This window comes from Mus musculus, chromosome 9 (genome assembly GCF_000001635.26).
Source record: "Mus musculus strain C57BL/6J chromosome 9, GRCm38.p6 C57BL/6J".
NCBI classification, from domain to species: Eukaryota; Metazoa; Chordata; class Mammalia; order Rodentia; family Muridae; genus Mus; species Mus musculus.
In genome coordinates this window covers 7,046,683-7,074,061 of record NC_000075.6, presented here as the reverse complement: position 1 = coordinate 7,074,061, position 27,379 = coordinate 7,046,683, and the positions used below count along the sequence as shown (strand labels likewise).

Genomic DNA, 27,379 nt, shown 5'->3' with positions numbered 1-27,379 from the left:
GTTAGTGGGAATGTTTCCAGCCACATTTCCATTCTCACTGTCAATATCTGTGTTCATCTTTCTTATCCCACATCTTTAAGAAATTCAGTCTGAACATGTTGAGTAACTTGTCTCAAATCACTTTTAGCAGTGACTAGCCCAGGTCTCTCTGGCTCCATATTTCATGGTCTTAGAGGTAAGGATCACTGTAAAAATTGCTTGGCCTTACCTAAAATCCAAATTGACATATTTTTCTGACAGTGTCATTTGGTCAAGTCATTTTCCAAGTCTTGCTCTGTTCATCATGTATTCCCAATATTTATTAATAAATATTTTTGAAGAGCATAGTTCACATGTCCATCCCATGCTCAGCACTACCTTCTTAGATTGCTCTGATAAAATACTGTGCAAAAACCACTTAAGGGAGAAAGGGCTTGTATACCACTCACAGTATGGTTCAAGGCTGCAGAAGCTTGATGCAACTGGGGTCACATTATATCCAGTGTCAGGAACCAAGGGAGAAAACTGCTACAGGTCATCATGCTTTCTCCATCTCTATAGTCTAGGGTCCCAGCCCATGGGGCTTTTTTCCACTTGGATTGCCTAATCTCGGTAATTCCTCATAGGAATGATAGAGGGTATTCTAATTTAGAGAATCCCTGACAAAGCAAAGGTGATTCCTGACCCTGATGAGATGATAATCAGTATTAACCTTACATTGGCTAATAAGAAATAGGTATTTCCAGTATGATAGCATCCCACCCTGAGTTCATCTCACCATGAGGATGTGACACCATAAGGTTAGCACACTATGAGCATGCCTGACTGAGATAGCAGCCCAGTGTGAGGACATCCCACAGCAAGAGTAGACCACTGTAGAAGCATTCTACTGTGAGGGTATGTCTCACAGTGGAAACTGAACTTGATAGTAAAAAGCAGACAAGTTCTTTTCCAAATGCTAGCCATTTTCTTCATCCACAGAGCAGATGCAAATGCCTACTCCCTCTGAATTATCCCCCTCATTGTCTATGGTCTCTTTTCTATTTGAAGGTTGTCTCTAGGACACTGCTTAAGTCCACCAAGTTAGCTGTCTCTGCCTTCAACCTTTCTTGAACAGGGCCCAGCTTCCTGAACAGCACATGTCCCCTTATCCCCTCACTAGACAGAAGGACTGCTTCTGTTGCATTCGCTTCACGTGCCCATCTTCTGCAATTGTGCAGTTACAGATGTATTCTGGTACCTGTTCTCCAGTTGGTCTACTTCCTGCTGTTGCCATCGTGGCTGCCTATCAGTTTTTTTGTGGATCATTCTTAATATTTCCTTTATTATTTCTCAGACTAACTTTTGTCTAAATACATAGTACAGAGACTATACTGAAATTTCAAGGTATGTGTAATCATATCGAAATATAAATATATTTTCTCTGCAAGTGATTATTCAAAGTACTAAATAAGGAAGAGGAATGCCTGATAATCTTTAAGAATGGTCCTTATTTAGTAATTTAATCCTTACATAGTAGAAAAGCATTGTGCTTTCACTACAGGTTACTGATGAAGAAAACATTCTGTGAATTTGGTACTTTGGGGATGGTTTGAAGAGAGGGACAGGGAGAGGAAAGTAGAGGGTGGTTAAGAAGTACAAGAGAGAATAAGGGAGGAATGAGTGAGTTAGACTAGTATAAGATATAAGCTGGAAAGGGCTGAGGATTGACTAGGTGTGGGGCCACTTAGCTTCAGGTCTTTGATTGAACGTTGGTGCTGGGGGTTGTATTGCTGATATCCATGTTGGTGATAGGAGTCTTTTTACCTCTAGAGAGAGAGGTTAGGCTGAGGCCATGTGTTAGGAAGTTCCATGAAGTCTACAGGAGCATGTCTAGACTATGAGAATGTGCAGTACTTGACATGTTGGGAGAGTGGGCTGAACCTCAGTGTGATTCTCGCACTCCATGCCTGGCTCCAGGTTAGTCAAGGGGTGGCAGGTAGACTGTCTCACGCTCTCGAAGCTTGTGCTTCTTGTTCATTAAAACACGATGGCTCTGTGTTAAATCTTCACAACCTCGTATTGTTAACTGATAGGCTTTAAGTACTGTTCATCTTATGTTTATTTAGAAAAAGCAATTTTGCTTGGCCATATTTGAGTTATTGTGCCTTCTTCTTAGCTTCCTTGCAAAAAGGGGTGTGAGAGAAGACATTGCAACTTTTGATGCGCGGAACATTCCTAAGGAGATACGAGAGAGTGTGGAGGAGCTTCTCTTCAAAAACAAAGCCTCTTTCGATCCAAAGGTAGGTTCAGTTGTAAGCTATGCTTTTTCACTGTGGGGTGCTTTGTCGTTACCAAGCATTTGTCTTGATCATCTAAAATCTTAAATGAGAAAGACGACGCTTCAGCTTTACTGCCTGCATAGGTTTGGATCTAGAGTGCACTGTCTGCTTATCCTTTTCTTTTCTCTCACTTTGCCCCACACCATTCCCAGCATTGCTTTTTCCTCTGCTGGGTACTTCAGTAGCAGTGGGCATCTATTTCCCCATACTTGTGTCAAATCTCAAGAAAGTTTAACTTCAATGATTCTGATACTTTTTAAATTCTTTATTTAAATGTTAAACCTTCTTTGACATCAGTAACAATGCTTTTGAACTTGTTCTCATTTAATATAAGCTTATCACATGTAAAAAGAAAATGCTATGTGCACTCTTTATAAATAAGACAGAACAATCATGTTGGCTCATGTGAATTCTGAAAGATCAGATGTGCTTAAAGGAGACTGACTTGAAATTGCAAGTAGAGTTCATAAATACTTATATTTCTTTCAATAAAGAACATTTTACTGTAGTTTAAACTATCAGTTAAAAGCCTAAGTAAAATAAATGTGTAGATAAAATGTTGACATTACCTTTATGTGCGTCTGATATTAAGTCAGTTATTGGGTACCTTGAAATAATTTTTTTTTTTTCAGAATGCTAAGCGTGCCAGCACTGCAGCTGCTCCTTTGGCTGCTTGGGTTAAGGCCAATGTACAGTACTCCCATGTCTTGGAACGGATTCAGCCTCTGGAAACAGAGCAGTCAGGATTAGAATTGTAAGTCAAATGCAAAGTATGGGGTGGTCTGAACTGCATTACAGACAATTTAATATGTATATTATATTATTTACATTGTATGGTTTTGGCTTATTTGTCAAAATTAAATTTCCATAGGTATGTGGGTTTCTGAGTCTTTGAATGGATGCCATTGATCCACCTATCTGTTTCTATACCAATACAGTGTAGTTTTTGTTATTATTGTTCTGTAGTATAGCTTGAAATCAGGGATAGTGATCCCCCCACAAGTTTTTTATTGACCAGGATTGTTTTAGCTATCTTCAGTTTTTTGTTTTTCATATGAAGTTGAGAATTGATCTTTCTTTTTTTTTTTTTTCCATTTTTTATTAGGTATTTAACTCATTTACATTTCCAATGCTATACCAAAAGTCCCCCATATCCACCCACCCCCACTCCCCTGCCCACCCACTCCCCCTTTTTGGCCCTGGTATTCCCCTGTACTGGGGCATATAAAGTTTGCAAGTCCAATGGGCCTCTCTTTCCAGTGATGGCCGACTAGGCCATCTTTTGATATATATGCAGCTAGAGTCAAGAGCTCCGGGGTACTGGTTAGCTCATAATGTTGTTCCACCTATAGGGTTGCAGATCCCTTTAGCTCCTTGGCTACTTTCTCTAGCTCCTCCATTGGGAGCCCTATGATCCATCCATTAGCTGACTGTGAGCATCCACTTCTGTGTTTGCTGGGCCCCGGCATAGTCTCACAAGAGACAGCTACATCTGCGTCCTTTCAATAAAATCTTGCTAGTGTATGCAATGGTGTCAGCGTTTGGATGCTGATTATGGGGTGGATCCCTGGCTATGGCAGTCTCTACATGGTCCATCCTTTCATCTCAGCTCCAAACTCCGTCTCTGTAACTCCTTCCATGGGTGTTTTGTTCCCAAATCTAAGGAGGGGCATAGTGTCCACACTTCAGTCTTCATTCTCCTTGAGTTTCATGTGTTTAGCAAATTATATCTTATATCTTGGGTATCCTAGGTTTGGGGCTAATATCCACTTATCAGTGAATACATATTGTGTGAGTTTCTTTGTGAATGTGTAACCTCACTTAGGATGATGCCCTCCAGGTCCATCCATTTGGCTAGGAATTTCATAAATTCATTCTTTTTAATAGCTGAGTAGTACTCCATTGTGTAGATGTACCACATTTTCTGTATCCATTCCTCTGTTGAGGGGCATCTAGGTTCTTTCCAGCTTCTGGCTATTATAAATAAGGCTGCTATGAACATAGTGGAGCATGTGTCCTTCTTACCTGTTGGGGCATCTTCTGGATATATGCCCAGGAGAGGTATTGCTGGATCCTCCGGTAGTACTATGTCCAGTTTTCTGAGGAACCGCCAGACTGATTTCCAGAGTGGTTGTACAAGCCTGCACTCCCACCAACAATGGAGGAGTGTTCCTCTTTCTCCACATCCTCGCCAGCATCTGCTGTCACCTGAATTTTTGATCTTAGCCATTCTGACTGGTGTGAGGTGGAATCTCAGGGTTGTTTTGATTTGCATTTCCCTGATGATTAAGGATGTTGAACATTTTTTCAAGTGCTTCTCTGCCATTCGGTATTCCTCAGGTGAGAATTCTTTGTTCAGTTCTGAGCCCCATTTTTTAATGGGGTTCTTTGATTTTCTGAAGTCCACCTTCTTGAGTTCTTTATATATGTTGGATATTAGTCCCCTATCTGATTTAGGATAGGTAAAGATCCTTTCCCAATCTGTTGGTGGTCTTTTTGTCTTATTGACGGTGTCTTTTGCCTTGCAGAAACTTTGGAGTTTCATTAGGTCCCATTTGTCGATTCTCGATCTTACAGCACAAGCCATTGCTGTTCTGTTCAGGAATTTTTCCCCTGTGCCCATATCTTCAAGGCTTTTCCCCACTTTCTCCTCTATAAGTTTCAGTGTCTCTGGTTTTATGTGAAGTTCCTTGATCCACTTAGATTTGACCTTAGTACAAGGAGATAAGTATGGATCGATTCGCATTCTTCTACACGATAACAACCAGTTGTGCCAGCACCAATTGTTGAAAATGCTGTCTTTCTTCCACTGGATGGTTTTAGCTCCCTTGTCGAAGATCAAGTGACCATAGGTGTGTGGGTTCATTTCTGGATCTTCAATTCTATTCCATTGGTCTACTTGTCTGTCTCTATACCAGTACCATGCAGTTTTTATCACAATTGCTCTGTAGTAAAGCTTTAGGTCTGGCATGGTGATTCCGCCAGAAGTTCTTTTATCCTTGAGAAGACTTTTTGCTATCCTAGGTTTTTTGTTATTCCAGACAAATTTGCAAATTGCTCCTTCCAATTCGTTGAAGAATTGAGTTGGAATTTTGATGGGGATTGCATTGAATCTGTAGATTGCTTTTGGCAAGATAGCCATTTTTACAATGTTGATCCTGCCAATCCATGAGCATGGGAGATCTTTCCATCTTCTGAGATCTTCTTTAATTTCTTTCTTCAGAGATTTGATGTTTTTATCATACAGATCTTTCACCTCCTTAGTTAGAGTCACGCCAAGATATTTTATATTATTTGTGACTATTGAGAAGGGTGTTGTTTCCCTAATTTCTTTCTCAGCCTGTTTATTCTTTGTATAGAGAAAGGCCATTGACTTGTTTGAGTTTATTTTATATCCAGCTACTTCACCGAAGCTGTTTATCAGGTTTAGGAGTTCTCTGGTAGAATTTTTAGGGTCACTTATATATACTATCATATCATCTGCAAAAAGTGATATTTTGACTTCCTCTTTTCCAATTTGTATCCCCTTGATCTCCTTTTGTTGTCGAATTGCTCTGGCTAATACTTCAAGTACTATGTTGAAAAGGTAGGGAGAAAGTGGGCAGCCTTGTCTAGTCCCTGATTTTAGTGGGATTGCTTCCAGCTTCTCTCCATTTACTTTGATGTTGGCTACTGGTTTGCTGTAGATTGCTTTTATCATGTTTAGGTATGGGCCTTGAATTCCTGATCTTTCCAAAACTTTTATCATGAATGGGTGTTGGATCTTGTCAAATGCTTTTTCTGCATCTAACGAGATGATCATGTGGTTTTTGTCTTTGAGTTTGTTTATATAATGGATTACATTGATGGATTTTCGTATATTAAACCATCCCTGCATCCCTGGAATAAAACCTACTTGGTCAGGATGGATGATTGCTTTAATGTGTTCTTGGATTCGGTTAGCGAGAATTTTATTGAGGATTTTTGCATCGATATTCATAAGAGAAATTGGTCTGAAGTTCTCTATCTTTGTTGGATCTTTCTGTGGTTTAGGTATCAGAGTAATAGTGGCTTCATAAAATGAGTTGGGTAGAGTACCTTCTACTTCTATTTTGTGAAATAGTTTGTGCAGAATTGGAATTAGATCTTCTTTGAAGGTCTGATAGAACTCTGCACTAAACCCATCTGGTCCTGGGCTTTTTTTGGTTGGGAGACTATTAATAACTGCTTCTATTTCTTTAGGTGATATGGGACTGTTTAGATGGTCAACTTGATCCTGATTCAACTTTGGTACCTGGTATCTGTCCAGAAATTTGTCCATTTCGTCCAGGTTTTCCAGTTTTGTTGAGTATAGCCTTTTGTAGAAGGATCTGATGGTGTTTTGGATTTCTTCAGGATCTGTTGTTATGTCTCCCTTTTCATTTCTGATTTTGTTAATTAGGATTTTGTCCCTGTGCCCTTTAGTGAGTCTAGCTAAGGGTTTATCTATCTTGTTGATTTTCTCAAAGAACCAACTCCTCGTTTGGTTAATTCTTTGAATAGTTCTTCTTGTTTCCACTTGGTTGATTTCACCCCTGAGTTTGATTATTTCCTGCCGTCTACTCCTCTTGGGTGAATTTGCTTCCTTTTTTTCTAGAGCTTTTAGATGTGTTGTCAAGCTGCTAGTATGTGCTGTCTCCCGTTTCTTCTTGGAGGCACTCATCGCTATGAGTTTCCCTCTTAGAAATGCTTTCATTGTGTCCCATAGGTTTGGGTACGTTGTGGCTTCATTTTCATTAAACTCTAAAAAGTCTTTAATTTCTTTCTTTATTCCTTCCTTGACCAAGGTATCATTGAGAAGAGTGTTATTCAGTTTCCACGTGAATGTTGGCTTTCCATTATTTATGTTGTTATTGAAGATCAGTCTTAGGCCATGGTGGTCTGATAGGATACATGGGACAATTTCAATATTTTTGTATCTATTGAGGCCTGTTTTGTGACCAATTATATGGTCAATTTTGGAGAAGGTCCCGTGAGGTGCTGAGAAGAAGGTATATCCTTTTGTTTTAGGATAAAATGTTCTGTAGATATCTGTCAGGTCCATTTGTTTCATAACTTCTGTTAGTTTCACTGTGTCCCTGTTTAGTTTCTGTTTCCACGATCTGTCCTTTGAAGAAAGTGCTGTGTTGAAGTCTCCCACTATTATTGTGTGAGGTGCAATGTATGCTTTGAGCTTTACTAAAGTGTCTCTAATGAATGTGGCTGCCCTTGCATTTGGTGCGTAGATATTCAGAATTGAGAGTTCCTCTTGGAGGATTTTACCTTTGATGAGTATGAAGTGTCCCTCCTTGTCTTTTTTGATAACTTTGGGTTGGAAGTCGATTTTATCCGATATTAAAATGGCTACTCCAGCTTGTTTCTTCAGTCCATTTTCTTGGAAAATTGTTTTCCAGCCTTTCACTCTGAGGTAGTGTCTGTCTTTTTCCCTGAGATGGGTTTCCTGTAAGCATCAGAATGTTGGGTCCTGTTTGTGTAGCCAGTCTGTTAGTCTATGTCTTTTTATTGGGGAATTGAGTCCATTGATATTAAGAGATATTAAGGAAAAGTAATTGTTGCTCCCTTTTATTTTTGTTGTTAGAGTTGGCATTCTGTTCTTGTGGCTGTCTTCTTTTTGGTTTGTTGAATGATTACTTTCTTGGTTGTTCTAGGGCGTGATTTCCGTCCTTGTATTGCTTCTTTTCTGTTATTATCCTTTGAAGGGCTGGATTCGTGGAAAGATATTGTGTGAACTTGGTTTTGTCGTGGAATACTTTGGTTTCTCCATCTATGGTAATTGAGAGTTTGGCCGGGTATAGTAGCCTGGGCTGGCATTTGTGTTCTCTTAGTGTCTGTATAACATCTGTCCAGGCTCTTCTGGCTTTCATAGTCTCTGGTGAAAAGTCTGGTGTAATTCTGATAGGCCTTCCTTTATATGTTACTTGACCTTTCTCCCTTACTGCTTTTAATATTCTATCTTTATTTAGTGCATTTGTTGTTCTGATTATTATGTGTCGGGAGGAATTTCTTTTCTGGTCCAGTCTATTTGGAGTTCTGTATGCTTCTTGTATGATCATGGGCATCTCTTTTTTTATGTTTGGGAAGTTTTCTTCTATTATTTTGTTGAAGATATTAGCTGGCCCTTTAAGTTGAAAATCTTCATTCTCATCAATTCCTATTATCCGTAGGTTTGGTCTTCTCATTGTGTCCTGGATTACCTGGATGTTTTGAGTTAGGATCCTTTTGCATTTTGTATTTTCTTTGACTGTTGTGTCGATGTTCTCTATGGAATCTTCTGCACCTGAGATTCTCTCTTCCATTTCTTGTATTCTGTTGCTGATGCTCGCATCTATGGTTCCAGATCTCTTTCCTAGGGTTTCTATCTCCAGCGTTGCCTCGCTTTGGGTTTTCTTTATTGTGTCTACTTCCCCTTTTAGTTCTAGTATGGTTTTGTTCATTTCCATCACCTGTTTGGCTGTGTTTTCCTGCTTTTCTTTAAGAGCCTGTAACTCTTTAGCAGTGCTCTCCTGTAAATCTTTAAGTGACTTATGAAAGTCCTTCTTGATGTCCTCTATCATCATCATGAGAAATGTTTTTAAATCTGGGTCTAGATTTTCGGTTGTGTTGGGGTGCCCAGGACTAGGTGGGGTGGGAGTGCTGCGTTCTGATGATGGTGAGTGGTCTTGATTTCTGTTAGTAGGATTCTTACGTTTGCCTTTCGCCATCTGGTAATCTCTGAAGCTAGCTGTTTTAGTTGTCACTGTTAAGAGCTTGTTCTTCAGGTGACTCTGTTAGCCTCTATGAGCAGACCTGGAGGGTAGCACTCTCCTTAGTTTCAGTGGGCAGAGTATTCTCTGCAGGCAAGCTCTCTTCTTGCAAGGCAGGTACCCAGATATCTGGTGTTCGAACCAGACTCCTGGCAGAAGTTGTGTTCCACTCACTAGAGGTCTTAGGATCACGTGTGGAATCCTGTGTGGGCCCTTGCGGGTGTCAGGCGACTCAGCTGGCAAGGTAGCCGGGGCTCGAGTCTCGAGTCGAGCGGAAGGGACTTGTGCCCCAGATCAGGCCCGGGTAGCCTGCTTCCCTATGTACCGCAGTCTCGAGTTCCGCGCGATTGGATTGGGGCAGGCACTGTGATCCACTCACCAGAGGTCTTAGGGTCCCGTGGGGAGTCCCGTGTGGACCCTTGCGGGTGTTGGGCAAGACTCTGCTGGCAAGGTAGCCCGGGGCTCGAGTCTCGAGTCGAGCGGAAGGGACTCGTGCCCCAGATCAGGCCCGGGTAGCCTGCTTCCCTATGTACCGCAGTCTCAAGTTCCACGCGATTGGATTGGGGCAGGCACTGTGGTCCACTCACCAGAGGTCTTAGGGTCCCGTGGGGAGTCCCGTGTGGACCCTTGAGGGTGTTGGGCAAGACTCTGCTGGCAAGGTAGCCCGGGGCTCGAGTCTCGAGTCGAGCGGAAGGGGAGAATTGATCTTTCAAGATCAGTAAAGAATTGTGGTGAAATTTTGATGGGCATTGCATTGAATCTGTAGATTGCTTTTTTTTTTTATTAGATATTTTCTTTATATACATATCAAATGCTATCCCGAAAGTTCCCTATACCCTCCCTCCCTCCTCCTCCCCTACCCACCCACTCCCGCTTCTTGGCCCTGGTGTTCCCCTGTACTGGGGCATATAAAGTTGTAATTCCAAGGGGCCTTTCTTCCCAGTGATGGCCTACTCGGCCATCTTCTGCTACATATGCAGTAGAGATACGAGGTCTGGGGGTACTGGTTAATTCATATTGTTGTTCCACTTATAGGGTTGCTAACCCCTTCAGCTCCTTGGGTGCTCTCTGTAGCTTCTCCATTAGGGGCCCTGTGTTTCTTCTTTTTTTTAATGTAGATTGCTTTTTTAAGGTGGCCATTTTCACTATATTAATCCTGCCTATCGATGAACTTTGGAGATCTTTCCATCTTCTGATATCTTCCTCAAATTTCTTCTTTAGAGACTTAGGTCTTTCACTTGTTTGGTTAGAGTTACACCAAGATATTTTATATTATTTGTGTTTTTTGTGAATGTTTCACTAACTTCTTCCTCAGCCTGTTTATCACTGGTGTAGAGGAGGCTACTGATTTCTTTGAGTTGATTTTGTATCCAAACACCATATTACCTGTGAATAGCAATACTTTGACTTCTTCCTTTCCAATTTGTGTCCCCTTTATCTCCTTTTGCTGTCTTGTTGCTCTAGCTAGCACTTCAGGAACTATATTGAATAGCTAGGGAAAGAGTTGTCAGTCTTGTCCCTGAATGTAGTTGAATTGCATTAAGTATCTCTGCATTTAATTTGGTGTTGCCTATTGGCTTGGTGTATCTTGCCTTGATTGTGTTTAGGTGCGTGCCTTGTATCTCTGCTCTCTCCAAGACTGTTAATATGAAAGGGGTGTTGGGTTTTGTCAAACAATTTTTATATATCTAGTGAGATTATCATGTGGTTTTCTTTCATTTTGTTTATATGATGGATTACATTGACAGAATTTTTTTTTCATAATCCATCCCCGCATCGCTGGGATGAAACCTACTTGATCATATTGAATGATGTCTTTGATGTGTTCTTGGATTCAGTTTGTGAGTATTTTATTGAATATTTTTGCATCAGTCTTCATAAGGGAAATTGGTCTGAAATTCTCTTCATTTGTTGATCCTTTGTGTGGTTGTGTTATCAGGGTGACTGTGGCCTCATAGAATGAGTTTTGACAGTGTTCTTTCTATTTCTATTTTGTGGAATAGTTTGAGAAGTATTGGCATTAGCTCTTCTTTTAAACTCTGGTAAAATTCTGCACTAAAACCATCTGGCTCAGAGCTCTTTTGGTTGAGAGATTTTAATGTCTGCGTCTGTTTCCTAAGGGTTATAGGGCTATTCAGATAGTTTACCTGATCTTGATTTAACTTTGTTTATTGGTATCTGTCTGAAAGAAATCATCCATTTCCTTTAGATTTTCCAATTTTGTGGAGTACGGTCTTTTGAAGTAATACCTAATGATTCTTTGGATTTCCTCGGTATTTGTTGTTATGTCTCCCTTTTTATTTCTGATTTTGTTACTTTGGGTACTATCTGCCTTTTCGTTAGTTTGGCTAAGGGTTTGTCTATCTTGTTGATTTTTCTCAAAGACCCAGCTTTTGGTTTCATTGGTTCTTTGTATTATTGCCTTTGTTTCTAAATGATTGATTTCAGCCCTGGGTTTGATTATTTGCTGCTATCAATTACTCATGTGTGTGTGTGTGTGTGTGTGTGTGTGTGTGTGTGTGTGCGCGCGCGCGCGCGCACATTTGTTATCAAGAACTTTGAGGTGTACTTTTAATTTGTCAGTATGAGAACTCTCCAACTTCTTTATGAAGGCATTTAGTGCTGTGAACTTTCCCTTTAGCACTACTATCATAGTGTCCCATGAATTTAGGTATGTTGGGTCTTCATTTTCATTGGTTTCTCGAAAGTGTTTAATTTTTCTTTTTTTCTTCCCTAATTCAGTGACCATTGAGTAGAGAGTTTTTCAGTTTCCATGGAATATGTAGGCTTCCTGTTGTTTCTGCTGTTGTTGAAGGCCAGCTTTAATCCAGGGTGATCTGATAGATACATGAAGTTATTTCAGTCTTCATGTATCTGTTGAGGCTTGCTTTGTGACCAAGTATGTGGTCAGTTTTGGAGAAGGTTCTGTGAAGAGTTGAGAAGTCATATTCTTTTGTGTTTGAGTGAAATGTTCTATAGATGTCTATTAGATCCTTTTGCATTATAACCTAAGTTAGTTTCATTATTTCTCTAGTTTCTGCCTCATTGTTCACTGGTGAGTATGGAGTGTTGAGGTCACTATTAATGTGTAGTGTTCTATGTATGATTTAAAGCTTAGTAATGTTTGTTTTATGAATATGGGTGCCCTTGCATTTGGGACATAGATGTTCAGAATTGAGATGTCCTCTTGGTTCTTTGATGACTATAAAGTGTCCTTTCCTATCTGTTATGGTAACTTTTGGTTGAACGTCTATTTTATTAGATATTAGAATGGCTACTTCAGCCTTTTGGGTGGGAGCGAGAGGGTCCATTTCCTTGGAAAACATTTTTCCAGTCCTTTATACTGATATAATGACTGTCTTTGCTGTTAAGATACAGCAGGATGATGGATTCTGTTTATGCATCTTATGTCTTTTTACTGGGAATTGAGTCCATTGATGTTGCGAGATATTAATGAACAATAATTGTTACGTCTTGCTATTTTAATGTTGGTGATGTGTGTGAGTGTGTGTGTTGTTCTTCTTTTTGTTTTAATAGTGTGGAATTATTTCTTGAGTTTTCATGAATGTAGTTACCCTCCTTGTGTTAGGAGTCTTCCTTCTATTATCCTCTATAAGGCTGGGTTAGTGGAAAGGTGATGTTTAAATTTGGTTTTGTTGTGGGCTATCTGGGTTTTTCTATCCACGGTGATTAAAATTTTGCTAGCTATAGTAATCTTGACTGATATCTGTGGTCTATTAGGATCTACAAGACCCCAGTGTCTGCCCTTCTAGGTTTTAGAGTCTCTATTGACAAATCCGGTGTAATTCTGATAGGTCTGCCTTTCTTGACTTTTTCCCCTTGTTGCTTTTAAAATTCTATGTTCTGTATACTGTTTTGATTACTATGTGGCAGGATAATTTTCTGATCCAATCTGTTTGGTGTTCTGGAAGCTTCTTCTTCATCTTGTGTGTGTGTGTGTGTGTGTGTGTGTGTGTAATGTATTTTCTTCCTTTTTTTAAAATAAGATATTTTATTTATTTACATTTCAAATGTTATCCCCTTTCTGGGGTTCCACACTGCAAACCTTCTATCCCATCCTCCCTCCCCCTGCTTCTATGCAGGTGTTCCCCCCACCCCCACCCACTCACCACCCTGGCATTCCCCTATACTGGGGCATCTAGCCTTCAGAGGACCAAGGGCCCCTCTTCCCATTGATGCCAGAAAAAGCCACCCTCTGCTACATATGTGGCTGGAGCCACGAGTTCCTCCATGTGTACTCTTTGGTTTGTGGTTTTGTCCTGGGAAGCTCTGGGGAGTCTGATTGGTTGATGTTGTTCTTCCTATGGGGTTGCAAACCCCTTCAGCTCCTTCAGTCTTTTCTCTAACTTCTCCATTGGCATCCCCATGTGCTCAGTCCTATGGTTGTCTGTGAGCATCCTCATCTGTATTTGTCAGGCTCTTGGCAGAGCCTCTCAAGAGACAGCTATATCAGACTCCTGTCAGCAAGCACTTACTGGCATCAGCAATAGTGTCTGGGTTTGGTGTCTGTATATGGGATGGATCCTCAGGTGTGGCAGTCTCTGGATGGCCTTTCCTTTGGTCTCTGCTCCACACTTTGTCCCCGAATTTCCTTTAGACAGGAACAACTAGGGGTTAAAAATTTGGAGATGAATAGGTGGCCCCCATCCTTCAACCAGGAGCCTTGCCTAACCTCTCTTTATGGTCTCTACAGGTTCTCCCTCCCCTTTGTTGTGTATTTCAGCTATTGTCATCACTGTTGGGTCTTGGGAGCCTCTTGCTTTCCTAGCATCTGGGACTTTCTGGTGGCTACTCCCAGTTCCTCATCCTCCGTTGCTACACACCTCTCAATTTCCTGACCCTCTGTCTGTCATCTCCATTTACTCTCCTATCTGCTCCTGGCCCATTTTCCCCTCCCCCTCCTCTCCTCTCTTTCTCCTAAGTCTATCCTACCCTCAACATCCTGTAAGTATTTTGTTCTCCTTTCTAAGAAGGACTGAAGCATCCACACTTTGGTCTTCCTTCTTCTTGAGCTTCTTGTGGTCTGTGAGTTGTATTGTGGGTATTCAGAGCCTTTTGCCTAATATTCACTTATCAGTGAGTACATTACATGTGTGTCCTTTGGTGACTGAGTTACCTCACTCAGGAGGTTCCCCAGTCCATCCATTTGCCTGCGAATTTTATGAAGTCATTGTTTTTAATAGCTGAGTAGTACTTCATTGTGTATATGTACCACATTTTCTGTTCAGGGACATCTGAGTTATTTCCAGCTTCTGGTTATTACAAATAAGACTGCTATGAACATAGTGGAACATGTGTCCTTGTTATATTTTGGAGCATGTTTTAGGGAGTGGTATAGCTGGGTTCTCAGATAGTATTATGTCCAAATTTTCTGAGGTACCACCAGACTGTTTTCCAGACTGGTTGTACCAGTGGGCAATCCCACCAGCAATGGAGAAGTGTTCCTCTTTCTGTACATCCTTACCAGCATCCACATCCTTACCTGAGTTTTTATCTTAGCCATTCTGATTGGTGTGAGGTGGAATCGCAGGGCTGTTTTGATTTTCATTTCCCTGATGACTAAGGACCTCAAGCTGTATTTCATAGCAATCGTGTATTGATACAGAGACAGGCAGGTAGATCAGTGGAATAGAATTGAAGACCTAGAAATGAACCCACATACCTATGGTCACTTGATCTTTGACAAAGAAGCTAAAACCATCCAGTGAAAAACAGCATTTTCAACAAATGATGCTGGCTCAACTAGCAGTCAGCATGTAGAAGAATGCAGATTGATCCATTCTTATTTACTTGTACAAAGCTCAAGTCCACGTGGATCAAGCACCTCTACATAAAACTAAATACACTGAATCTACTAGAAGAGAAAGTGGGGAAGAGCCTGGAACACATGGGCACAGGGAAAATTTCCTGAACAGAACACCAATGGCTTATGGTCTAAGAACAAGAATCGACAAATGGAACCTCATAAAATTACAAACCTTCTGTAAGGCAAAGGACTCTGTCAGTAGGACAAAATGGTAATCAACAGATTGGGAAAATATCTTTACCAATCCTACATCCAATTGTGGGTTAATATCTAATATATACAAAGAGCTCAAGAAGTTAGACTCCAGAGAACCAAACACTATTGAAAAATGGGGTACCAGAAATGAACCCACACACCTATGGTCACTTGATCTTTGACAAGGGAGTTAAAACCATCCAGTGGAAAAAAGACAGCATTTTCAACAAATGGTGCTGGCACAACTGGTGGTTATCATGTAGAAGAATAGGAATTGATCCATTCCTATCTCCTTGTACTAAGGTCAAATCTAAGTGGATCAAGGAACTCCACATAAAACCAGAGACAGTGAACCTTATAGAGGAGAAAGTGGGGAAAAGCCTCGAAGATATGGGCACAGGGGAAAAATTCCTGAATAGAACAGCAACTGCTTGTGCTGTAAGATCGAGAATTGACAAATGGGACCTCAAAAAATTGCAAAGCTTCTGTAAGGCAAAAGACACCGTCAATAAGATAAAAAGGCCACCAACAGATTGGGTAAGGATCTTTACCTATCCTAAATCAGATAGGGGACTAATATCCAGTATATATAAAGAATTCAAGAAGGTAGACTCCAGAAAATCAAATAACCCCATTAAAAAATGGGGCTCAGAGCTAAACAAAGAATTCTCACCTGAGGAATACCGAATGGCTGAGAAGCACCTGAAAAAATGTTCAGCATCCTTAATCATCAGGGAAATGCAAATCAAAACAACCCTGAGATTCTATCTCACACCAGTCAGAATGGCTAAGATCAAAAACTCAGGTGACAGCAGATACTGGCAAGGATGTGGAGAAAGAGGAACATTCCTCCATTGTTGGTGGAATTGCAAGCTTGTACAACCACTCTGGAAATCAGTCTGGCGGTTCCTCAGATAATTGGACATAGTACTACTGGAGGATCCCGCAATACCTCTCCTGGGCATATATCCAGAAGATGTTCCAACTGGTAAGAAGGACACATGATCCACTATGTTCATAGCAGCCTTATTTATAATAGCCAGAAGCTGGAAAGAACACAGATTGCCCCTCAACAGAGGAATGAATACAGAAAATGTGGTACATTTACACAATGGAGTACTACTCAGCTATTAAAAAGAATGAATTTATGAAATTCCTAAGCAAATGGATGGACCTGGAGGGCATCATCCTGAGTGAGGTAACCCAATCACAAAAGAACTCACATGATATGTACTCACTGATATTATCCCAGAAACTTAGGATACCCAAGATATAAGATACAATTTGCTAAACGCATGAAACTCAAGAATGAAGACCAGATTGTGGACACTGTGCCCCTTCTTAGAATTGGGAACAAAACACCCATGGAAGGAGTTACAGAGACAAAGTTTGGAGCTGAGATGAAAGGATGAACCATCCAGAGACTGCCGTACCCGGGGATCCATCCCATAATCAGCCACCAAACGCTGACACCATTGCATACACTAGCAAGATTTTGCTGAAAGGAACCAGATATAGCTGTCTCTTGTGAGACTATGCTGGGGCCTAGCAAACACAGAAGTGGATGCTCACAGTCAGCTATTGGATGGATCACACGGCCCCCAATGGAGGAGCTAGAGAAAGTACCCAAGGAGCTAAAGGGGTCTGCAACCCTATAGGTGGAACAACAATATGAACTAACCAGTACCCCCCGGAGCTCGTGTCTCTAGCTGCATATGTATCAGAAGATGGCCTAGTAGGCCATCAGTGAAAAGAGAGGCCCATTGGTCGTGTAAACTTTATATGCCTCAGTACAGGGGAACGCCAGGGCCAAGAAGTGAGAGTGGGTGGGTAAGGGAGGGGGTAGGGTATGGGGGACTTTGGGATAGCATTGGAAATGTAAATGAAGAAAATACCTAGTTAAAATAAAATAAAATATAATAAAAAATAAAAAAAAGAAAAAAGAAAAATGGGGTACAAAGTTATACAAAGAATTCTCAACTGAGTAATCTAGAATGGCTGAGAAGCACCTAAAGAAATGTTCTAGAAGCTTCTTGTAGATTTATAAGCATCTCTTTCTTCAGGTTAAGGACATTTTCTTCTATGGTTTTGTTGAATATGTGTTCTAGGCCTTTGAGTTGGGAATAATTTTCTTGTTTTATTCGTATTCTTATTAGGTTTAGTCTTTTCACAATGTTCCAAATTTCCTGGATATTTTGTGTAATGAACTTTTTAGATTTTGCATTTTCTTTCACTAATACTTTTAATTTCTTCTATTATATCTTCTATTCCTGAGATTTTTTTTCCCATCTATTGTATTCTTTTGGTGATGCTTCTATAGTTCCTGTTCTTTTCCCTATGTTTTCCATCTCAGAGTTGCCTCAGTATGTTTTGTTTATTGCTTCCATTTCCCTTTTCAGGGCTTGAAAAATTTTGTTCATATCCTTCACCTGTTTGATTTTATTTTCCTGTATTTCTTTATATATATATTTGCTTCCTCTATTAATGCCTCTAGCTGTTTGAATGTGTTTCCCTATATTTCCTTATGGGATTTATTCATGTCCTCTTTAAAGGAGTCTATCATTCTTATAAGATTGAATTGAAAATCCTCTTCTTGTGCTTCAGTTTCATTAGAATATCCAGGGTTTGTTGAACCAGGATAGCTGGGCTTTGGTGATGCCTTATTGCTCTGGAGGCTATCCTTTAGGCATATGGTTTCCCTGGTTTTGGCTGGATGATCCTGATAATAGCAGGACTTCTTAGGCAGAAGAAGGTAGCCGTGGGTCAGAAAATGGAGGTCAGGCTACTGGATTTGATGACTGTGCCTCGGGCAGACCCCACTCTGCAGGCTGTGTCTCAGTCAGACCCAATTGAGATGGTGGGCAAATCTGACTGGAGTGGGATTGGTAGAACAGGGTTCCAAGTCTTGAGGCCCTGAAGGTTTTCAAGAGGAAGCAGGATGATCTTTGGATTCCTCAAAGGTCCTCTTGACCAATGAGTGAGCCCAGAGCTAGATAATGGGGCTTATGGAACCATGCACAACTCACCTCTGCAGGCTCTTCCAGGTAGACTAACTGGGTTGGTGGGCAGATCTGACTAGCTCGTCTAGCAGGGTTCCATTGGGGCCCCCAAAGATTTCCACAGGGAAGCAAGACACTCTTCAGCTTTGTGGGCAAAGCTCCTCCAAACGAAAGAACAAGCCCAGAACTATGCAGTGGAGCTCAAAGGTCTGCTCCCTAACTCACTCCTCAGGCTGTCCCAGGGGTGGCAGGTGGGTCTGACTTGTATGCTGTTCTATTATCATATTTCAGTATTGGAGTGGCTTATAGCTAGTGATTTGATGGCCTGTTTTATCATGTGGTCTCTGTGCTAGGAGCTTCAGTATCATCTTAGTCTTTGTTAAATGTGCAGGTATTTTTACTTCTTCCAAATGCAGAGTGAGATATGCTTGGGGTGGGGGTAAAGCCTTGCAGTCTGAACGGAACCTTTAGGTGATTTCATCTACACACTGACATTCAAGAACTTATTTCTACTGGTGCAAAATCTTATTTTCAGAGTGGAACCACATTTCTCCTGGCTTCCAGATTGCAGCTTTCCTCTTGGAAAAGTAGTGCTGTTTGTTTCCCTGTGCTTTGTATGTTACTTTGTCATTCTTCTTTTTGGAAGTTTTTAGGACCCTATTTCTGGGGATTTGGGTGGGGTACACTCAGAGCACAAGCTGGTTTGGGAGTTGTTTATTATTCCTTCAGTAGTTTTCTTCTATGCCTGTTGCTATACTGTGCTGTTCCTGTGTATACTGCGCTGCAGATCTGGGCAGTCATCACTCAAGAAACTCTGAGGCATGTTTCACTACAGTTAGCAAGTCCCAAAGTAGTTTGCTTCTAGGGAGTTGCTATTTTCTTCCATGAAGCTCTTCCTTCAGTTTTTGATCATTTCAATTTATTTGTAAATGACCTGCCCATTTTACAAATATAGTAAGATTTCAATTTTATCTTCTAGACAGGATGATATGCTTTTGAAATTATTTTTTTCTGGAGAACTTTATTTTATTTTAATTGTACTTAATTTAAGGACAATGAATTCCTTTGATGAAGGCTCCAGGAAATGCTTTTTTGTTTGTTTGTTTGTTTGTTTTTTATCAATCTTGCCCTGTAGTAAAGCTTGAGGTCAGGGATGGTGATTCACCCAGAAGTTATTTTATTGTTGAGAATAATTTTCATTATCCTGGTTTCTTTGTACACTCAAACAAGAGAAAGTAGGGAAGAGCTTCTTGAACAGAAAACCAGTAGCTTATACTCTAAGATGAAGAATTGACAAATGGAACCTCATAAAATTTCAAAGCTTCTGTAAGGCAAAGGACACTGTTAACAGGACAAAAAAGCAACCAACAGATTGGAAAAAGATCTTTATCAATCCTACATCCAATAGAGGGCTAATATCTAATATATACAAAGAACTCAGAAGGTAGACTCCAGAGAAGCAAATAACCCTATTAAAAATGGGGTACAGAGCTAAACAGAATTCTCAACTGAGGAATACTGAATGGTCAAGAAGCTCCTAAATGCAAGTCAAAACAACCCTGAGATTCCACCAGTCAAAATGGCTAAGATCAAAAACTCAGGTGACAGCAGATGCTGGTGATGATGTAGAGAAAAGAGGAACACTCCTCTATTGTTGGTAGAATTGAAAGCTGGTACTCTAGAAGTCAGTCTGGCTGTTCCTCAAAAAATTGGAGGTAGTACTACTGGAAGATCCAACAATACCACTCCTGGGAATATACCCAGAAGATGCTCCCACATGTAATAAGGACACATGCTCCACTATGTTCACAGCAGCCTTATTTATAATAGCCAGAAGCTGGAAAGAACCCACATGCCCTTCAACAGAGGAATGGATACAGAAAATGTGTTACATTTACACAATGGAGTACTACCAAGCCATTAAAATCAACGAATTCATGAAATTCTCAGGCAAATTGATGGAACTAGAAAATAGAGTCCTGAGTGAGGTAACCCAATCACAAAAGAACACGTATGATACACACTCACTGATAAGTATAGAAGGGGTAACAAAACACTCACAGGCGGAAATATGGAGACAAAGTGAGGAACAGAGACTGAAGGAAAGGCCATTCAGAGACTGCCCCACCTGAGAATCCATCCCATATATAGTCAACAAATGCAGACACTATTATCAATCCCAAGAAGTGCTTGCTGACAGGAGCCCTATACAGCTGTCTCCTGAGGTTCTGCCAGAGCCTGACATTTACAGAGGTGGATGCTTGCAGCCAACCATTGAACTGGTCATGGGGTCCCCAGTGGAGGAGTTAGAGAAAGGACTGAAGGGATTTGCAACCCTATAGGAAGAACAACAATATCAACCAACCAGAGCTCCCAGGGTCTAAACCACCAATCAAGGAGTACACCTGGATGAACCCATGGCTCCAGCCATATATGTAGCAGAGGATGGCCTTGTTGGGCATCAATGGGAGACGAGGCCCCTAGTCCCGTGAAGGCTTGATACTCTAGTATAGGGGAATTCGAGGGAGGGGAGGAGGGACAAGTGGGTGGGTGGGGCACATCTTCTTAGAAGCAGGAGGAGGGGAAAATCTATAGGGGGTTTCTGGGGGTGGGGAATTGGGAAAGGGGATAACATTTCAAATGTAAATAAATAAAATACCCAGTAAAAAATGACTATGGGTAAAAAAAAAAGCATCATGTTTTGTATATATGCTATTAGTGAGGCTGTCTAGAGTTGTGTGGATTGTCAGCCAGATGTGCTGAATTTTAGGTTGGTTTAAAAATGCTTTCAGGGGAGGGATTGAGTTTGATATCTAACTCCTGAGTGCCTCCTACTAACTTTTAGACACAGACGTGTCTATAGCTTTTCTGTTACTTTCAGAGACAGATGCTGTTTGCTTTCTTCGAGTGTTTGCAATTGTGTGTATTTTATTCTGCTTCTCATAGTTACCTCTGGTTTTTTTTTATTCTGGCCTATCAGTACTTATTTTCCAAATTTCCTTTTCTACACTTTTAAAATTCTTTTTATCGTATATGCAGGGTGTGTGTATTTATTTCCGTGGTATCATTTTATATGGTTTTGAAAGAAGATAGATGAACATGTTTACCATTTTCATTTAGAAATCTACAGTCACTAGTCTTAAATTACAAATGTTGAGGAGCAATAGCATTGTATCAAAGGATTGACTTTTATTTTGATATTGCTTCATATAGCAATGAAGAAGTTTTAAAACACTGAACTACGGTAGCTTTGTCACATATGATTCCTTAAAATGCTGCTTTAATGTTGATGTCTAGCATACAATGGCATCTAACGCTGATGTATACTTTAGGAATTTGAAGAAAACTGAAGACAGAAAAAGGAAGCTAGAAGATCTTCTGAACTCTGTTGGTCAGAAAGTATCAGAACTCAAAGAAAAGTAAGTTTGGTCTGGACTGAAGGTTTCATATCCTGTCATAACCGTGTTTTTTTCTCAGGTTGAGACTGGGAGAGAGCAGTTGAGATTCTATTCTTACTTAGCTATGTGACAGTTCATGGCTGTGGTCCTAGTACTTAGGACTTGAAGAAAGAGGATCAGGATATAAGATTATCCTTGGCTACTTGGCTAGTTACAGGGCAGCCTGGACTACTGAAAAACAAAACAAAGAAAACAAAAAGCAAAGCCAAGATAAATAATAGTAATATCTTTCTACAATTTCTTTCTATTCTTGTGGATACTAAGGATCAAAGTCAGGGTCCTGTGCATGCTAAGAAAAACTACTAATTGTAGAAATATATATAAAACATTATTTTAGAAATTGTGTGTTACATTTCCTTTTTGTTATAGGACTGTGGGGAAGTGATTGTGGAAGACATTCTAGCATTGACCTCTGACCTCTACATGTTCCTGCTCAGATGAACATAGCTGCACAACATACAGTGCACACATGCATACATCATATACTTATGCATCTAGAGACATACACAAAAGACTGCTAAAATCTGGCAGGTACACACGAACTGAGAGATAATAGATAATAGACCAGATGGTTCTGTTTGCAGGTAGATATTTGAGAGGATTAGGCCAGGAAGTAAGGTGAGAGGAACAGAGTGGGTAAAAGATGCTCAAGAAAATTTCAAAGATAGGGTATGTTATCATCATGTAAAAAGTTCACATGCTAGCAGATAGGTTTGTACAACTAGAATAGAAAGAAAAACTTACAAAGAGTGGTTAGCCAATTCTTAGGGTTATGTGTATAGAATATGGCTGTAGAGGCTCTATTTGGTCTTTAGCATATGGAATGAAATACTGTAATGATGTTTGGATTAGATTCTACAATTGAGCTCTACTAGAGCAAAAACGAAAGGCCTTAAGTATATATGTTTGTATACCTGTCTATCTTAATGATAGTATTCCATACACATATGTATGTATCAGCATATCTCAAGGATAAGTGAATTAAATATAATTGTTTTGTTTCTAATCATATGTTGTTTTCTTAGATTTCAGAGCAGGACGTCAGAAGCTGCCAAATTGGAAGCTGAAGTCAGCAAGGCACAGGAGACCATCAAAGCTGCAGAGGTCCTCATTAGTCAGCTAGACAGAGAGCACAGGAGATGGAATGCCCAGGTTTGTTTAGGAGAAGAGCCTCAAAACACAGGAAACCTGACATGTAATTAATGTACTTATTTAAACAATAAAAAGACACAAGGCAAAGTAGCCATTAGCTTATCACTGGCCTTTGACAGACCTTCTCAAAGTAAGTGGTCACTAATTAAGTAAAGCAATGTTTACTATAGGAAAATCAAACTTGTTCCCTTTTGACTCACCTGTGTTGTTGCTGAGAAGGTCAGGGAGGGCAAGGATCTGATGGAATTTACCTTTAACACATTAACATTCAGTACGGTTCACCATTTGTTTCTTTTTGATATGTTTCATCATTTCAACATTGGTAACACTTTTGTTTCTTCTAATTTTTTAAAATTTCATTTTGCAGGGAACATGCATATAATAAAACATGTTTATGGAAATATCTTTTCTCACAAACTTTAAAAATCTTTGCCTTCTTCTGGCTGTGGTGGTTTGACTACGCTTGGCCCATGGGAAGTGGCACTATTAGGAAGTGTGATCTTGTTGGCGAAAGTGTGTCACTGAGTAGGTCGGCTTTGAAGTCTCCTAGTAATCAGGCTATACAAAGTGTGGAAAGAGAGCCCCCTTGTGGCTGCCTTTGGGTCAAGATGTAGAATTCTCAGCTCCTCTAGTCTTATGTCTGACTGCACAATGACATATTCCCTGCCATGATGATATTGGACTAAACCTCTGAAACAAAACCAGGCCCATTTCAATGTTTGCCTTTATAAGAGTTGCCTTGGTCATGTATTTCTTTATTTTGAAACTTTGATGATTGAGTTATTAAGGTGTTAACTACTTAAGCCAGTGCTGGGTTATTATTTTTCACCTATGATGCTGTATTTTCTTCTGAGGGAGTACACCCACACTCACTGTCTGCTTCCAGGTTGCCGAGATAGCTGAAGAATTAGCTACCCTCCCCAAAAGAGCTCAGCTAGCGGCTGCTTTCATCACCTACCTCTCTGCTGCTCCAGAAGGCCTCAGGAAAAACTGTCTGGAAGAGTGGACCAAGGCAGCTGGTCTTGAGAGTGTGTATTGAAATATTTCATTATGCCAAGAATGGCCCTTCTTCTTCTGCCTCCTTTACTGCTTTTAAATGGAATTTTGTGTATGTATGTCACCAAGGATAGTATGAGTACTTCAAATTTGCCAAGTTTGTTTCATTATTATAAATTGTTTCATTATTATAAGTTTTCTACTCCTACATCCATGTTAGAAACATACCTCCTTCTGAATTATTTTTAATTTTACATGAATTTAGCTAAACATTATTTTTATATTAGTATTTTTATTAGGTATTTATTTCATTTACATTTCCAATGCTATCCCAAAAGTCCCCCACACGCGCCTCCACCCACTCCCCCACCCACCCACTCCCACTTCTTGGCCCTGGCGTTCACCTGTACTGGGGCATATAACGTTTGCACGACCAATGGGCCTCTCTTTCCACTAATGGCTGACTAGGCCATCTTCTGATACATATGCAGCTAGAGACACAAGCTCCGGGGGGTACTGGGTAGTTCATATTGTTGTTCCACCTATAGGATTGCAGATCCCTTCAGCTCCTTGGGTACTTTCTCTAGCTCCTCCATTGGGGGCCCTGTGATCCATCCAATAGCTGACTGTGAGCATCCACTTCTGTGTTTGCCAGGCCCCAGCATAGTCTCACAAGAGACAGCCATATCTGGGTCCTTTTAGCAAAATCTTGCTAGTGTATGCAATGGTGTCAGCGTTTGGAAGCTGATTATGGGATGGATCCCCGGATATGGCAGTTTCTAGATGGTCCATCCTTTCGTGTCAGCTCCAAACTTTGACTCTGTAACTCCTTCCATGGGTGTTTTGTTCCCAAATCTAAGAAGGGGCAAAGTGTCTACACTTTAGTCTTCGTTCTTCATTAATTTAACATGCAAAAATGAAATGTGAGGCTCTACATTTTCTTGTGAATTTTGTGGTTTTCACAAATGATTGTGGCTGTGAAACATTCTCTCAGAATTAATGAATTAAGAGTTCTGCTCATTTTCACATTTTAGAAAGCTTTCTCCCACCCCCCCCCCCAGGTTTATGTTGTAATGCATAGGAATGGGTGCCAGGCCAAGGCATGCCATGGGCCTTTTGTGCCAGTCTGTCTGTCAAGTGCTGATCACTGTAGTAACTGCTTGATACCTTTCACTTTTCAGAATTTGATCTCAGGCGGTTTCTCTGTACTGAAAGTGAGCAGTTGATCTGGAAAAGTGAGGGCCTTCCATCCGATGACCTTTCCATTGAGAATGCCCTTGTGATCTTACAGGTAAAGGAGGAGATTGTCTCAGTGGTGTTATATTTAAAGGGCTGCAATGCATGTAAATATGCAATACCTCTTGCATGCTTCTATGTCTAAATAAAATCTTAAATATATTGGTAATTAAAGTTGATTATTACAGTACAATATACTTTATTTTTTTAATTTAATATAAAAGTGTAAACTAAGATGGCCTTTTTAAATGATAGAACACTCAAAATTGAACTTTCTAGTAGTAATAGTTATATTGTAGAGAACCCTGATTCATCTCATGGTTTATTTCTTTCATAAATTTTGTATTTCACTTTAACTTACCAAACAAAGTTCTAAAATGAGAAAATAAGTTTTAGTTTATAAGTAAGAAATGAACATATGTATATTTTGGGAACTTGTTTCATGTAGTTTGTGTTTTTTTACAGTTGAATATACTTTCTTGGCAGCAAATGTAAATCCACATTCAAAGCTATGGTTTCAAACGCAATAGTCTAAAACTTAAGTTGATGAGTGCTCATTTCATGTACACACTGAGTGCATTTTGTTTCCTCTCTTGGCTCAGCCTCTCTGTCTCCCTGCCATTCCCAGTAGCTCCCCACTGCGCCCCTTCTCACATCCATGCCTTTTTGTTTTCTTTTGTGACTTGATGAACAGATTTAAGCTTTTAATGAAGTTTGGTCTCATCATTAGCTTGTACCTTTCACATTTTGTACATGCTTACATGCATGTGTGTGCATTTATATAATGGAGGTCAGAAGCTTTCTTCCTTTCTCTTGTGTGGTCAGGCTTGGGCACCAGTGTCTTCCCCAGCTGAACTGCTCTTGTGGGCCCATATAAAGTACATACTAACTTTCCTGATAAGTGATAAGAATTTATTTTTTGTCTCAATAGCTTATACTTTATAACACTATTATTTTCTTTCCTTTCTGAATCCTTTCTTCCTGAACATATTTTTCTTTTCTCTAGTTTCCTACTTACCCCCATATGCTGTGTGTGTGTGTGTGTATTATATAAATTTTATATAATATTTAATGTGTACATATTATATATAATATACATATTTTATGTATATGTACTATATATACACATTAAATGATATGATCTTGGTTTGGATTCTGTTTATTTCTTTAATTTTGTTTTATTAGCCCTATTAACTGTCCATACTTTAGTTCAGTATACTGGTGTGCTGCCTAAAAGAAATTGCTGACTACAAATTGAATGGTTTTCTTCATTTATGTTGATTTTACTGTTTTCTGTTTATTCTTTAAACAACTGGAATAAGCATCTGGAGTTCCAGTTGCTCTTTTAGATAACATACTAGCATATTGCCCTACACTATTTGCTGTCACCTTATGCCCTGTCTTTGTCATGCTTGTCATTCTTTCCTTGAAGGTTTCTCACTCATTCCTTCTTCCATTGTAGTAATCAAAGAAAGTACTGATTTTCTAAAGTTAAGCCTGCCATACTGGCACACTCTTGCTCGCCTCACCTGAGAGACTAAGACAGGAAGACTTTGAGGAATTCAAGGTTATATATACATAGTGGGTTCATATCTCAAAAACCTAAAACAAAACACACCATAAACCACCCCACAAAAGCCATGATGGTTTAAGAATTGTTTCCTAAAACTGCATGTTATCGAAGACAAGCCTTTAGAAAACATGTTTGGGGGCAGGGGGAGGGTGCTAATAACTGAAAAGACAACTGTCTTCAGAATTGGGTTTGATAGTCAATATAGAAAGTTGCCTTTGAATTGAATTTTAATATGTCAATTTTTTTTGAATACTCATGCACAGTTCTAATCACTCCTTCCAAAAAAAAATCTCTTGGAAAATGGATGAGAATGAATTTGCCATTATAGTAAATATTGTATCTCAGTCTAAGGTAGGATAGGCCTGAAATATGCTATATTCAAATGTGTGGTTGGGAAGCGCATGCTTAGTAACATCTTCTATGAATGTACTAGGTGTGGCTTGTGAAATTGTGTAAAGCCTATTTGCATATCAGACTTGCTAAGTGGCTGAAGTTGACCTTGAACTTCTGACCTTTTTTTACTCTATTTCACAAGTACTAGTATTATGTATAGGCCTAAGTCAAGATGGTGGCCCCCTCTATCTTAAGGAGTAGATGGATTTGATTACAGATAGCTTGTCTCTACCTTTCATTACCTTTGGCTATTACTGACTTCCCATTGACCAATTTCTGAGTTTGTTTTCCAATCAAAATGTATCCCTTCTTCTTCTGCTGACTTTCCTATCCATTAATCTTCTAAAAGGACCCAGATGATCCACCTGTTTAGAAATTTAATGCAGTAGTAGGTGAGCACTATTTGTGTGTGACCCTGTCAGAGACCTTGTGTATGACATGCAGGGCAGGCTAGGCAGCTCTCCATTATAAACCCTTTCTTGTCCTCTC

The 27,379-nt window shown here is 40.0% G+C and overlaps 1 protein-coding gene across 6 annotated transcripts in view; it reads left to right on the top strand.

Annotated features, from left to right (window-relative positions):
- Dync2h1 (dynein cytoplasmic 2 heavy chain 1) overlaps positions 1-27,379 on the top strand; it is a 249,757-nt gene that overhangs the window by 104,245 nt on the left and 118,133 nt on the right. For all 6 annotated transcript variants that reach the window (NM_029851.3, XM_006509827.4, XM_030244008.1 and 3 more), the window contains 6 exons: positions 2,138-2,261; positions 2,933-3,054; positions 21,415-21,501; positions 22,566-22,692; positions 23,579-23,720; positions 24,870-24,979. In NM_029851.3, the coding sequence (NP_084127.2) occupies positions 2,138-2,261; positions 2,933-3,054; positions 21,415-21,501; positions 22,566-22,692; positions 23,579-23,720; positions 24,870-24,979 (712 nt within the window). The remainder of the gene's footprint in view (positions 1-2,137; positions 2,262-2,932; positions 3,055-21,414; positions 21,502-22,565; positions 22,693-23,578; positions 23,721-24,869; positions 24,980-27,379) is intronic.